Here is a 13,975-nt window from a genome sequence, read left to right as displayed (position 1 = left end):
TGGGACCTAGAAGTAGGGCCTTCCCTGCAATGGCTCCCTCCCTTGGAATATCATTCCCTCAGAAATAAGGTTGGCCCTCTCCTTGATACTTCTTTGGAAGGCCCTGAGGACTCCAGGATGATTCAGAGTCAATTAAGTGGCTTGTATGATCAGGTTTCTCAGTGCTGGGTGCGGGGATGTTGTTTTGGGGGGTTTTATATTGATTTTTAACATTGTGTGCCTGTTGGAGTCATTGAATGTGAGTTGGGTGGCCATATAAATCTATTTAATAAGTAGCGGCATTTATTAGTGATACCAATAACTTTGATGTTAGCTCCTCAGTATACTAAACATACATTGTACAATGTGTAATGGCTATGCATTGTATAGCCATTATTCGTGCTCTCAAATTTCTTGCTGCAGCATAAGCCACAACTAACGTTTATAAGAGAATAAGATCTCTAAGATTTCTCAAAGTCAGTGGAATCTACTATTACAATATTTTCTGATTTTTAAAAAATCCTTATTACAAAATGGAAACCAGGCAATTACTCCATACTGCATACCTAAGAGTACTTTCTTCCTAATATCACATTCTCCGGCTTTCTTTCTCTTTTGACTATAATGCAGGGTCTCTGACCTTGGCAACTTTAAGCCTGGCTGGGGAATTCTGGGAGTTGAAGTCCGCCAGGCTTAAAGTTGCCAAGGTCAGAGACCCCTGCTATAATGCACTAAAATGCTCTTTCCCCTCACACATTGTATTTGTTGTTGTAAGTCAAGTGGATGTTTTTTTCTTTTTCTAACAGCATAGACTCTTACTAAAATAGAGAATAAAAATGAATTTCCATTAATTAAATGCAGTAGTCTCCAATTTATGTCAGCAAATTCCTTTTCATTTGTGAAAGAAATGTCATGATTTCTCTGTGATACTATAACATATTTTCCTACTGATAAAGGAAGTATCACTGCTGGGAAAAAAAATGACCCCATTCTTTGTCACGAGGAGTCCCCAATCCCTTTTTTCCTATTTTACTTATGTAGACACTTATGTCTACAGAATTATGTGTCGGGACCTGAGAAATGTTGTCTATATCGGTTTTGCCAATGCATGGAACAGCCACTTCCATACTCTATGATTGTATCTGAAAAAAAATTGGAAAATGGGTCAGAATAGAAGACTATCATCATCATCATCATCATCATCTACAAGAAAGCAGATCTGACTTCTTCGAAAAGGTAAAATAGAAAGTAAAGTAAAGATAATAAGGAAAGCTGAAGTAAAAGAAGATGGCAATGAGATTGAAGAAAGCATAAAATTGCCAGCAGCTTCCCTCACGTTTAATTAGTTATGAAGAAAAAGCATTATGATATTCAAAGGAAGTTTTAGAAAGGAAAATACATAACATTTAAACTACTGTTTCCTTAAGTACTACCTCATTTACATGTAAATTCTTCTTTCAAATTGAGTTTGAGTCCTATTGAGTCCTGTTAGCAACCATACAGAAGTGAGTGCCTGCTGCCTTCTTCCAGGGTATTTTTTTCAATATCCTAATCTAGGCTAAAAGCCTAAAATTTCCCTGTGGTCTCCCATTCAAATACTAACCAGGGCTGACACTACCTGGTTTCCAAAAGCAGTGAAAAGCAACCTTTTGTCTTCAAATTAATTCATTCATTCTGGCCTTAGTAACAGAAGAAAAAATGCAATTAATTTTGTCATTTAGTGTACATATGCAATTAGGTAATCTCCTGGGCTAGAATTTTTCTCAGTAAACATTCCAATACTAATAGGTAACAATAGAAAAAAAATTATTCCAAGTCACTGAGAGATGTTACTAGTTTTTGTTCCCCATAGTTTTAGAAAGCTTGCAACAATGTAAAATGTATGACAAGAAAAAAGGAGAACATTAAATATTTGTTCTTCTTTTGACAAAAAAATAGAAATATACATTAAACACATTTTCTATATTAGGAACAATTAGGAACAATATCTTACTACAATTAGGTATCCTTTAGTTCAATGCTATATGATAGTTGAGGAGAAAAGTCATAACTGCCACCGGTAGTCTTCCATCGCTCGGTTCGCTACCACAGAGTTGGCCTCCTCAGGGTACCTTCGGCTAGACAATGTCGACTGGTGACCCCTAGGGGGAGAGCCTTCTCTGTGGGAGCCCCTACCCTCTGGAATACGTTACCCCTGGAGCTCTGGATAATCCCCGACCTCCGAACCTTCCGCCGGGCCTTGAAGACCTGGGTCTTCCAATGGGTGGGCCTGGGTTGACTCTAAACTGATTTTGTAGCTTTTTAAATTCTTAAATCTTAAATTTGAATTGGTATTCTGTTTAACCTTATTTATTGGATATTCTGTTTTAATTTGTCTTTTAACTTTTGTATTCTCTGTTTCTTATTGTTGTGAGCCGTCCTGAGTCCTTTGGGAGAAGGGCGGCATACAAATCCAATAAATAAATAAATAAATAAACAAACAAACAACTTTGAATCCAGTCATATGATATCTCAACTTATGACCGCAAAGACTTATGACTGTCATTCCTGTCACAATTACGGTAATAAATCAAGAACTACTAATATTCAATCCAAGTTTAATTCACAATCTAATCCATATGTTAACCTGGCTGCACTCATCCACTGGGCAATATTCTTTGGAGTATTTGGCCTGTTAAACAATGAACTACTTCTTTCTGTAAGTACACAATTAAATCTGACTTACACTAATTATAGATCCCATTTTAAGCACAAAGAAAATGATTATTTGGTACCTTTGAGTCAGTCTTAACTCCTAGTGACTACCTAGAAAGGTTCCTGCAATTTTCTTGGCACCATCTTTCAGGGGTGATTTACCATTGCTGAAAGACCCAGCTGGTTGAGGGGAGACTAGAAATTATGGTCTCCCAGTTTCTAGGCTGGTGCTTCAACCACTCTCTGAAAAAAATTATACTTTACTGAATTTTGTGTAGGAGCTACTTTATTGAAACATATTGCTTATGTGAATATGAGAAAGGAAGCAATATTTCAGTACAGCCAACCTTGTCCAAGTATAACTTGAGCTCTGTCAGAAATAGTTTTATCTTAATAGTCACCATAATCCCCAAAGATATATATATATATATTCCAATTATTAAATGCCCTATGACCAAAAGTACTGTGCTTCCCTCCCCCCCAAAAAAGCACCAAGAAATACCCTGTATTTTTCTGAATATAAACATTTGGCTACCTCTAGCAAACATTGTGTGTGTTGTACATTCATGGGCTTGTCCAAAAACTGTGCATGAATATATATTGTCCATATCATAGATGTTTTATGATACTTATGTGAAGCAGAAGACCATGCCTGCTATCAATACTTTTGTCTGGTTACTCTCAAATGAACATTTGTAGTAACCTATACCCTAGTCTTCTAATCAATAACTAACTGGTTGAAATGATCCTCAGCTCAGTGCATCTAAAGTGATATTTTGATACAGATCTTTAACTTTCTTAATTGACCCAACTACCACGTCTTCTCATCCTCATTTAGCAAAAATTATTATTGACTGATAGAAAGGTCATTTACAGACCAAGATATAAGAAACAACATAATGTTTAATAGATGCCTCACTTCACCTATTTTTATGATTTTCCACAAATTAATTGTGACAAGCAAACTAAAAATAGCCACTGAAAATGGAGGAATTAAATACATGTCTTATGAACTTAAAAAGCCATTTTACTTACTTCTGAACAGAAACACAATGAACAAAGTTGTTAAGCAGTTTGTGTACAATCATAAAATAGAGAGCCTCTTGTATCTCATTTATGGAATAATCTAAAGCAGGGGTGTCAAACTCACAGGCCAAATGCGTCACGCACTAGCCATGCCCACACCCAGTTTAGCGAAGGGAAAAAGGTCACGATACATCATGTGATGACGCCATGATGACACGAGTTTGACACCTCTGATCTAAAGTATATGGGGAGAGGTAAAAGAAATTTTTGCCCATTTTAGTATCTCCAGAAAACCCCATGACTCTTAAAAGCTATGGAGAACTAGAAATGTTTCAGAATTGAAGTTTTTGCTGCCACTGGAGCCCGGGGGAGGGCAGAAACTGCCTCCCCCATTATTTTCAGCAGAAGTCTCCATGAAAGGAACATTCTGGATCAATCCCTAAATTCATTATGTTTTCCAGGCCTAGCCTGGATTGTTCAATCTGTCATAAGGAATACTGCTATGAAGATACATTGTTCTTCTCTGAAAACAATGAAGATAATCTATCTGAAGGTTGCACAGTAGCATTACAGTATCAAGCCCCCTAAGATACAAGTTAGTTTTCGCAAACTTCCACAGGAAGAGCAAATCCTCCCAAGAACCTCTCCAGATGCATTAGACTTAATTCACAACCTAATACCAGTCTGGCCGAGAATTATGGGAACCAAGATCCAACACATTTCTTGGGGAAACCACCAGTCTGCCAGAAAGTCAAGTTTAAGTACTGCCTCTTTTCTGTGATTCCAACGTTTCCTAAGCCATAAAGATGAGAAGGGGGAGGGGGGCTGTGTTATTGCAGTTTGCAATAACAAAAAGAAGCTGACTGCCCAAGAAGAGTCCTCCAGTAATGGGTGGAGGAGCTTCACTAGGGTTTGCTCTGTTTAATTTGGTCTTGGGGAACACGGCCAGTTTCTTCTCCTAGTTACTACCTCTTTTAAAAAAAACATTTCATTCTTAAAAGGCTCTCAGGCCACTATAAGAATACACCAGAACTATTCTTATTAGGAATCACAACAGAGGGCTATGGTAAAACATCAACATATTTAATATTACACATTATAACAGCAGCAAGAATGGTATACACCCAACAATGGAAAAGTGAAAATATACCTTTAGAAAGGGAGATAATAAAGAAAATATTGGTTTGCGCAGAATTGGATAGATTGACGTTAGAATTAAAAAATAAAGGAGAGACAGAATATCATGATATATGGAATAGATTTTACCAGTGGTTGGAACTGAGAGGTGGGAGTTGGAACAGGAAATAATCAGGATTTGTAAACCTGAAATGTGATGTAATATATGTAAATATAAATGAGTATATCAGTAGTGGGTTTCAATTTAGTTTGCTACCGGTTCACTCCATCCACCCATGACGCTTCTGCGTGTGGGTGGGAGGAGCCTCCCGCTGTTGTCGCTACCGATTTGCCCAATCCAGGGCAAACTGGTAGCAACCCACCACTGGAGTATATGGGCAGAATAATTGTATATTATCAGTAATGTATGATGAGTATATATGATATTTGCTTTATATTTTACTGTACATGGTGGAGATAACGCCAGGATGGTCACACTGTGTCAAATATTTTAATATGAATAAAATTTATTTTTTTAAAAAAATACACCAGAATCTAGGACTGACACTTTTGGACAGCAAAGGGGCAGAGGATCCTTTTAATCCAACACATCAGGAAGGACCCCAGAGCAAAGACAAGGGAGCGTTTAGTAGGTAGATTTATTTCTCTCCGAGTAAAAACTCTCACAGATAGGCCAGACTACCTGAAACATTCTTCCTCTATATTGATATTATGGGCAAACTACTTTATTATATACAATCAATGATGCAAAACTATTGTATCAGTGTTTCTTATGGTTTTTGTGCTCTCAGGACCCTTCTAAAATTTATGGCTGATTCCCAAAAGAGCTTTTGTTTGTATGGGTTACTTTTATCTTTATTTATCATATTAAAAATTAAAACTGCCACATTTGCTGTCACACTGCCACTTCTTATGATTGTTTGATGGAATTTTAATATTGCATTATTAATTTATCAAATTTAGACACTGCCCATCTCACTACCCAAGTGACTCTGGATTATTTACAGATACAAACCATAAAACTATGTAAAAGAGACTTAATTGAAAACCTGAATGGAAACAAAGCAGAAACAAACCACCAACCAATCTCAGGGTCACCTCTGACTCTTCAATCCCAGTGCCAGTTGGCAAATCCAGGTCTTTATACCCTTCTGGAAGGCCAAAAGAGCTGGGTACAATCTCACCTCTGGAGGCAAGATATTTTATAGGACAATGGTAATGGCAGAAAAGGCTCTTTATCTAGTTCCTGCCAGTCAAAATTCTCTAACCAATCGGGCCGGTAACATACCTTCCTGCCTGACCTGATGCAATGGGTTGACGAAATTGGGACAAGATGCTTCCTCGGATATTATTTTTCAAAATAGGTTGGCAAATTTTATTTTGCAGACCCTTAAGAGGTCTTAGGGGGACACCCAGGGGTCCTAGAATCACATTTTAAAAAACAGTCTACATTATAATAAATAATATTGGTTTAAATTAATTAAAAGGCTATTCCATTTTTTCTATGACTACAACAAATATTTTGTAAATAATGTTGATTAATTTTAAACAACTAAAACTTAATATGTGTGGTATTAATATATTTAGCATGAACCCACAAAATTATTTTTACCTGTCCATTATGTTTGTCAGAAGGTCTCATTAGTTATGGGCAGAGTATGTGGGGTAGAATGGAAACAATTTATTTTTAGCGAGCCCTTCATAATTTGAGTGGTGGTAAATACAGAAACAGATGCAGAAAAGATGACCTAAGTCAAATTTTTGCCTTGAGAAACCTGAGATGGGATCTCCCAGGGGCACAGGCTACAGATCCCCCCAGCTACAAGAACTTGCCAGATCCCCATTTCTGATATTAGATGATAGATAGAATAGATAGAATAGACAGACAGACAGATAGACAGACAATTTTCCTCCAAATAAAAACATTACACATTTTTAAAGAGAAATAGAGAAAAATAATAGGAAAGAAAAAAGAAATGAAGTAGAAATGAAGGAAAAAGAAATAATAAAGAAGTGGCTTTTAATCTATTTAACAGCAGTTATAAGAATATTTGTGTTTTACTCTCTCTTACTAAGAAGGAATATATCAAACTTTCTTTCTTTCCATAATCTACCCTTTCCAATCATCAAGTCCATCAAATTATTTTTTCTTTTTTGCAGCAAAAAAAATAATAATATCCACTATTATTCTACACAGAAAAGCAACAGTTCTACCTACCTATGAGTTTACTACAAGGGGTTCAGGTTTAAAGTAATAGCAATCTTTAGCATCCCACTGAAACACTGCAGGCCACGTGCTTCTGTACTCACCTAAACTCCATACAAGTAAAGCCTGTTTCCAGTTTGTCACAGGCTATAAGTAATTCTCGTCTTATGAACATAACTGGAACTGGAAAATATGTTGTTAAGCAGTGTGGTCATTAAGCAAAGCATCATGACCGCACTTAATTTTGTTGGTTAAAAAATACATCACGATTGTGATCTGTGACCTACCCTGCCAGCTTCTTCACTAACTTGTCAGACGCTGTTGGGAAGATCACAAATGGCAATCACATGACCCAGGACACTAAAAAACTGTTGTAAATGTAAGCTGGTTGCCAAGCATCCAGACTGAAATCATGTAACTGCAGGGACACTAAGACAGTCATAAGTGTGAGGGCTCATCATAACTTCAAATAGTCACTAACAAAAGTTACAAACAAATGGTGGTCAAGGAATCAAGTCAAGGAATACCTATAAAGGTTTCCATTTTCTTCAAGTATGAGAACTCACACCATTAACCATAATTTCTTACAAAAATATTACTTTCAATTGAATGAAAGAGAAAACTACAGTTTGTTACATATTGCTAATAACTGCCTAGAATTTACTTGGTTTATTATTGTTTATATATAAACTCACAAAACTGACCCAGTAAGCTAACATACTTTTAGTCTGATTTAATCTTAGCCAAAACATTTTAAAAGAGAAATTATAATATTGAATTCTAAAAGACAAAAATCTCTTTTTTAAAAGATTTCTTACTTTTCTCTATCTTAACAGCATCACACACAAGCAAGCAATGTTCATCTAATATGCCTCTTATTTTGCAATAACCACCACAGGACCCAATCATGGACACTCAAGACTTAGAAGGCTTAAGAGAACAGAGATTCTAACTCAAAAAAACTAGACACAAAGTGATTTGGAAATGAAACTTGTAATTATATTCAGGACAGCGATATTCCTATGACTAACTCTTGCATTGCCTGTCCTTTGCACCTCACTTGAACAAAAAGCCAAACGTTTTAATGCAAGCAGTTACAAATAGTAGCAACATCATAAAATAACTACTTCAGAGATATTCTTGTTTGGCCTTGCACAGGAGAGAATGTCTCTTGTAGGATTATGCTTGCTTTATTTAAAACAATAAATAAGGTTCTTTAGTCAGATCAATTTCACCTATCCACAAATATAATAAATTACTCAATTCATATAATTCAGGTTGCTTCAACTGGACGACTGCTTTAAGAACTTTTCTTGTTTATATTGTGCAAAATGTTTGTGTGTGTGTATACATACACATTCACATAAATATGTGCACTTAATAGTTGGAATAACCATTTCATGCAATGAAGTATAAATTCTGCTGCAAAAAATATTGTTGGGTTAGCTGCTATTTTTAAATGCAACTATTTTCCCCCTGAATTACCTAGCCTTCAGTAAAGTAACCAATGTTACAGTTGAAGATAAAAAATTCTTACAGCAGCACTTGGTACAAATACATTGTTTGCATCTACACAAAAACTCATAATAGTCTGGTTCACGTAACAAGCAAACTCAAAAATCTCACCATATCATGTCCAAACTTAGAGGTGGTGCGTGCATGCACGCAGACAACTGTTCACAATCCTTTTCTTTTACCTAGAAATAGGTTCCATTTAATTACATGGAATGTACTTCTGAATGGGCAAATGCAGAATTGTTCTATTACTCTTATATCACACTCTTTTTTCTATTTATTTACTGCCACAGCACAACCTTTACAAACCAACCACAATGAAAATTCTTAAGCCAATCCCTGTGTTTATTCTTTAATACTTCCACTCAGAGCAATGAATATAGGGCCACAGCAAAACATAATTATTTGCAAAATTACTCCTGAAAAGTAAACTTTTGATTCCAGATATTATCAGTATCATGGCTCTGTCATTCCCTATCAACTCCAGCCCATGAACAGATCAACTTCTTATACCTATAAAAAATGTAATCTTCAAACCTACTTTTTTAGTTAAATCTTTCTATAGCATATTTCCCCTTCTTCATGCATGTTATTTTATCCTGATATATATGCATGGCTATCTGGCATGTGACACTTGTTGACATCACATGTATACTATACAATGTATAGTGTACCACACTATGTCAAATCGTTGTATCATATGTACATGCACTAAAAAGACAAAATTGACAGCAACTATTTGAAACGTGTTCTGTGCAAAAGAAATGCTCAAAATTACACTTATTTTCATATTTTTGCTATTAATCTTGCAGGGAAATCTTTATATGAGAGAGTTCTACCAATCTTGCAAATCAAATCAGAAATGCAAGAATAACCTTTTAGTTCGTAGAACTGGTTTATTTTTCATTGATTTAAAGATAACCTATACTCAGAAATTACATAGAACTCTAGACATTAGTTCTATATATAAATGTTCTATCCAAATAATATTTTCGCTTTAAAGTAGTTTTAAAATTCCAGATTTATACTAATAATTGAAACTGTAAGCAGGAAGAAGAAAATGTTGTAAATGAAACTTTTTTAAAAAAATAATTAAAGTAATAATTTTTTTAAATAATCAATATCACATCCCAATTCTGCCAAATGGTTGTCAATAAGAAGAAAAGATGTAAATTCCTATAAAAGAAAAAAAAATAATGATTCAATCCTGCTTCTGTAATAAGTTACTTTTCAATATACCAACTCTGATGATTATGCGCCAAGCAGAATAAGCTAAATTTGTATTATTCACTTCACTAAATCATTCCCATTTCAATTTTCATCTGAAACACATAAACAGATATATGGAAAAATCTGCCCCACAACTTTCTTCAGCATAATGTCTTCCAGATGAATTAAATTTTAGCATCCTAGTTCAGAGAGTTAATGGTTCTAAGAACAAGACTATCTGAAGGGCACCAGGTTGCAGAAAGCTGCCCCATAACTGACTGACTTTCCTCCCCTCTATTTGTGCTTCTCTACAGCAGCAGGTGGTCACAGTAAAATAAATTTCCAGAAAACTTATTTGGTACCCCAAGGCTGCTTACAGATGGTAATCCTGAAGTTGGTGGATTTGCAGTAATTGAAGATTCAAGCCTTTCTATCAAGTTTTCTAAGGTGATAGGAGTCGGATTTGGATCTTCCTTTTCAGATACTTTCATGAGACTGAATTGGTTTTCTTTTCTCAGATCAGCATCTCCAGGTAAATAAGGCATTGAGGGTAGATCAGTTTTCTCAGTCCTGCTCCCTATAGCAGACTCTTGGTAAGCATTATTTTGTACATGCTCTGGAGAAGAAACTGGGGTCGATAAGAGGGCAGAAATGGTCTCATTGGGTTTAATTTCTATACAGTCTCCTAGATGGAGGTCTGCCCTGTTTTCAGAGTCGGTTTCCTTACTGCAGGTAGGTGTAGCTCTATTTTCCATCCTCAAGTGAATTTCTTCCTCTGCGTTTTCCTCAGATGTGACGAATGAGGCTTCTGAATCCACCTCCTTGTCTTCCTCGGATGAAGAAAAAGAGTCAAAATCCAGAATCCTGGCAGAATCCTGCAGAGGGTAGTCTCTGGAGCCATCTAACGACAACGACGAACTGCAAAGCTCCAGGGAATCCCGGCTGGAGTCGTTCATTTCCAGCTCCTGCAAGGAATCAGAGCCATCTTTTGAGCCATTGAAATATTCAGCATTGCCCATGGAGGCCAAATCCTGCAGCTTCCGCAGTGGGATATAAGGGTCTTGGCCGAATGCAGCCTCGGACGCTGCTGGAGGAACCCCCACGGAGCACCCATTAGGGAGCTCGGGGCTACCGCTCCGACCCTCCCCCACGTAGGGGCTGCTGTCCCCGTCCTCCTCCAGCGCGTCTAGCCCCAAGGGAGTGGCGAAAGAGAGCAGGCAGCCCCTCCTGCTCACTTCGCAGGCCTGATCCATTCTGTGAGGCGGGCATCAACCTGTGAAGTAAACACAGCAACAATGGGGTCAGCCAAGCCCTCCATGGCCTTGTTCTCCAAAATGGCAGCCATTCCTCCTGCTCCTCCTCCTTTTCTCGGCGGCCGCTACCGCGGCAGAGGCCCAACAGCCGCCTTCTGCTCTGGCCCGGAGGCCGCAGAACGTCTAACAAGCCGGCTGCGGGCTCCTTCCCCCGACTCTCCACTTCCAGCAACGTTGCCTCCTAATCGCCACAATCTGACGTTGCCTTCAAAACAAGGGCAGCATCCATCCTGCTGTTGCTTGCCGGGAGCACCGCAGAGCAGAGCAGAGCAGGCCCGGCCTGGCCTTGCCGCACTCCCCCCCACCTCCCCGAAAGCTCCAGCTGCTACACAGTGAACGGTTTAGCAAAGGCTTCTGGACTTTTCATCCCTCCTCCTTTTCCTACCGCCCGGCTTCCCTACTAGGCCCGACAGAAGCTAGCAAGGATTTCCCCCCCTCCCCTTTGCAAAGGCCCATCTGGAGTGGGCTGCAGCGCCCTTGCCATGTCCGGATGGGATTTGGCTGAAGAAAACGCTTTAAAGCCTTTTTGGAGAACGGGGAAGTCGTTCCTGAAATTTACCTGCCCCCTCCCTCAGTGCGGGGCCAAAACGAAGAGCCGACTTGGCTCCTCCGGCCCCTACCCGCTCCGACTCCAGCACAGCAGCCTGCCGGCCTCTTGCGCTTAGCTCGCTCGCTCTTTTCCGCTCAGGCGCGCCCCCGCCGCAGGCGCGCCCCCGCCGCCGCTACTGCTGTCCCCCGTGCGCGCTCGCGCGCGCCCCCTGACTGACTCTTGGGGTTCAGCAGCTGCAAACGCGGCGCTGTCCAATCAGAGCGGGCGCACCCGCTCCTGTCCCCTTTGGGCACCACACGGCCCTGTGTGCTTGTCGCTGCCCCCTAGTGCTCACTGCTGCAGCCCCTCCTGCCCCACCTCTGGCTCCTTCCACTGACTACCTCCATAGCCTGCTCCCGAGGGCTGGTTGTGAGCGAGCAATTCTGCCCGGCCTAACCTCGGCCTCCCTCCCTTCCTTCCCACTGCACATGGCGCCGAAGCTCTCCTCTCTGCCCGCGCTGGACAAGCCCAGCCTATCTCGCGGCCAGCGCCAGCACCCGTCCTTCCACGCAGCCTAAACAAGTCGTTTCGTACCAAGCCACCCCAGGCAGGGCGCCGCCTGCGAGGCCAGGCCTTTGCTAGCTCCCCCGCCAAGCGGTGCGGGAGAGAGCACGAGCGAGCAAAGATGGTGGCTGTTCAGCTCGTCCACCCACCCGCTGGGCAGCCGCCGCTTTCCTTGCCAGCCTGAAATAAGGGGAGGGGGGAGTCCTCCTGACGCCCCGTGACCACCAGCCAACCGGGCTTAGTGCCGTCCCGGGGTTCTCTCCGGTGCACGTGGTGCCGCTGAGTCTGAGCTGTCCTTCGCCACATCCATGGGGTTGACCAGGGCGCCTGGCCGACCTCTTAAACCTATTCCGCTTCAAGAGGGGGAGGGGGAGAGGAAAACCGGGTGGGCTTTCTGCCCCGGAGTTTAGGAGCAGGACGTAGCCAGGCCGCCCCCATATTCGCGCCCAAACAATGAGGGAAATTGAGCAGGTCAACTTGTTCCCTCTTCGCGGCCAACAATGGGGTGGCGAGTGAAGAAAAGCTCCGTCGCTATTCTTTTCTTTCTACCCCCGCCCCACCTCCTTCGCCGATTAAGGGAGGGGAGCCGTCTCTCCTTAAATAAACGGCTGGGCTGTGGCGAGAGATCTGGCTGCCTTTTGGCCCCCGCCAAATTCTAAAGGGGGCCAGATTCTATTCTTCTGCACCAGAGGGACGAGAGCAGGGCCACACTGCCCCCGAGAACCGTGGGGCGGCAGAGGAAGACGAGGCTAGGATCTCCTCTACAGAACGAAACCAGGCCGCTCCCCAAACCCTCAAGGGGGGGGGGAAGAGAGATCCGCTCCCCAGCCAATGGCTTGCCCAGCAGTGAGGTTGGGTGCTGTCCTTCTTCCTCCCCACAGATTGGATGAAGCTTCTCCCGCCTGACTGTGGGGAGAGAAGCCCGCTCTACCGCTGCGGGCGCCGAGAGGGCCACCCCCGCTGCCGCAGCTGGTCTCCGGGGCCAGCGAGAACGTCGCGTGCCTGTTGCCTTGGGCAGCGCTGCTTCGTCTTTATGTGGGGCAAGGGGGGCCGGGAAGCCTCGCAGGGGACCAACCGCAGCGTAGCCACCACAGCCGAATCCCCAACTCCGGCGGAAGGTGGTGCGGTGCAGCCCCCGAACGACGGCCCAGAGTTACCCAGGCTCCGGCTTCTCCGCTCCTTCGTACCCGCTTCAGCTCCTTGACATCGGTCAAGAGCGGCGGGCCTTGACCGTGTGGTTCTCCCTTCCCGTTTCCGCGTGCAGCTCCGGCTTCGCCTGGGAGCAGAATGCAGTCGCCCCCGCCCGGCATCCCCCCCCCACCTGCTTTGTACAGCAGCCATTGGGAGTTGCGAGCCAAGCCGAGCCAAACCTTCCCAGGGCACTCGCACTCAACGCAGACACACTCTTGGCAGCCCCCGTGCGGCTCCCAAGCCCCTCCAGACGGGCTGAAGCGGGAGGGGTGGATTGGTTCGTTCCGTCTACCTGAAATCCTCGCCGGCGAATTTCGTCCTCAGGGAGCAAGCAGCCTTGCCGAAGAGGGAACCGGGACCTCCGGTTTCTTATTAATCCTTATTTGTATTTGATATGTTTATTTATATATTTAAATGGAATCGGCTTCAGCGAAATTCTCCTCCCTTGCTGAGGGTGAGCAGGCAGAAGCAAGCCCTAGTCAAGCGAAGAGGGGAGGTAGTTGTGTCCAAGGCCATCTCCCAGCCTCCTGCTCTTTGCTGGCTTGAAAGAGCTGGCTTGCTCTTCGTGCTAGTTTTCCAGAGGAAAAACTCTTGTGTGGGGGAGTTGCCATT

General features: G+C 42.1%; 1 protein-coding gene across 21 annotated transcripts in view; it reads right to left on the bottom strand.

Annotated features, from left to right (window-relative positions):
* Window positions 1-13,461, bottom strand: part of NSD1 (nuclear receptor binding SET domain protein 1) — a 72,396-nt gene extending 58,935 nt beyond the window's left edge. For 3 of the 21 annotated variants that reach the window (XM_034442269.3, XM_034442361.3, XM_034442352.3), the window contains exons 1-2: window positions 11,639-11,782; window positions 10,129-11,039 (exon numbers count right to left, since the gene is read on the bottom strand). In XM_034442269.3, the coding sequence (XP_034298160.2) occupies window positions 10,129-11,019 (891 nt within the window). In that variant the 5' untranslated portion in view covers window positions 11,020-11,039; window positions 11,639-11,782. Of the gene's footprint in view, window positions 1-10,128; window positions 11,040-11,638; window positions 12,093-12,202; window positions 12,912-13,359 lie in introns of those variants that run through there. The other 18 variants (XM_087887625.1, XM_087887629.1, XM_087887622.1 and 15 more) reach the window with 15 other exon arrangements.
* Between the last annotated feature and the right edge of the window lie 514 nt (window positions 13,462-13,975).

This window comes from Pantherophis guttatus, chromosome 2, assembly GCF_059756535.1.
Source record: "Pantherophis guttatus breed Tessera chromosome 2, ASM5975653v1, whole genome shotgun sequence".
In the NCBI taxonomy this organism is placed as follows: Eukaryota; Metazoa; Chordata; class Lepidosauria; order Squamata; family Colubridae; genus Pantherophis; species Pantherophis guttatus.
This window is presented reverse-complemented; position numbering and strand designations above follow the sequence as displayed.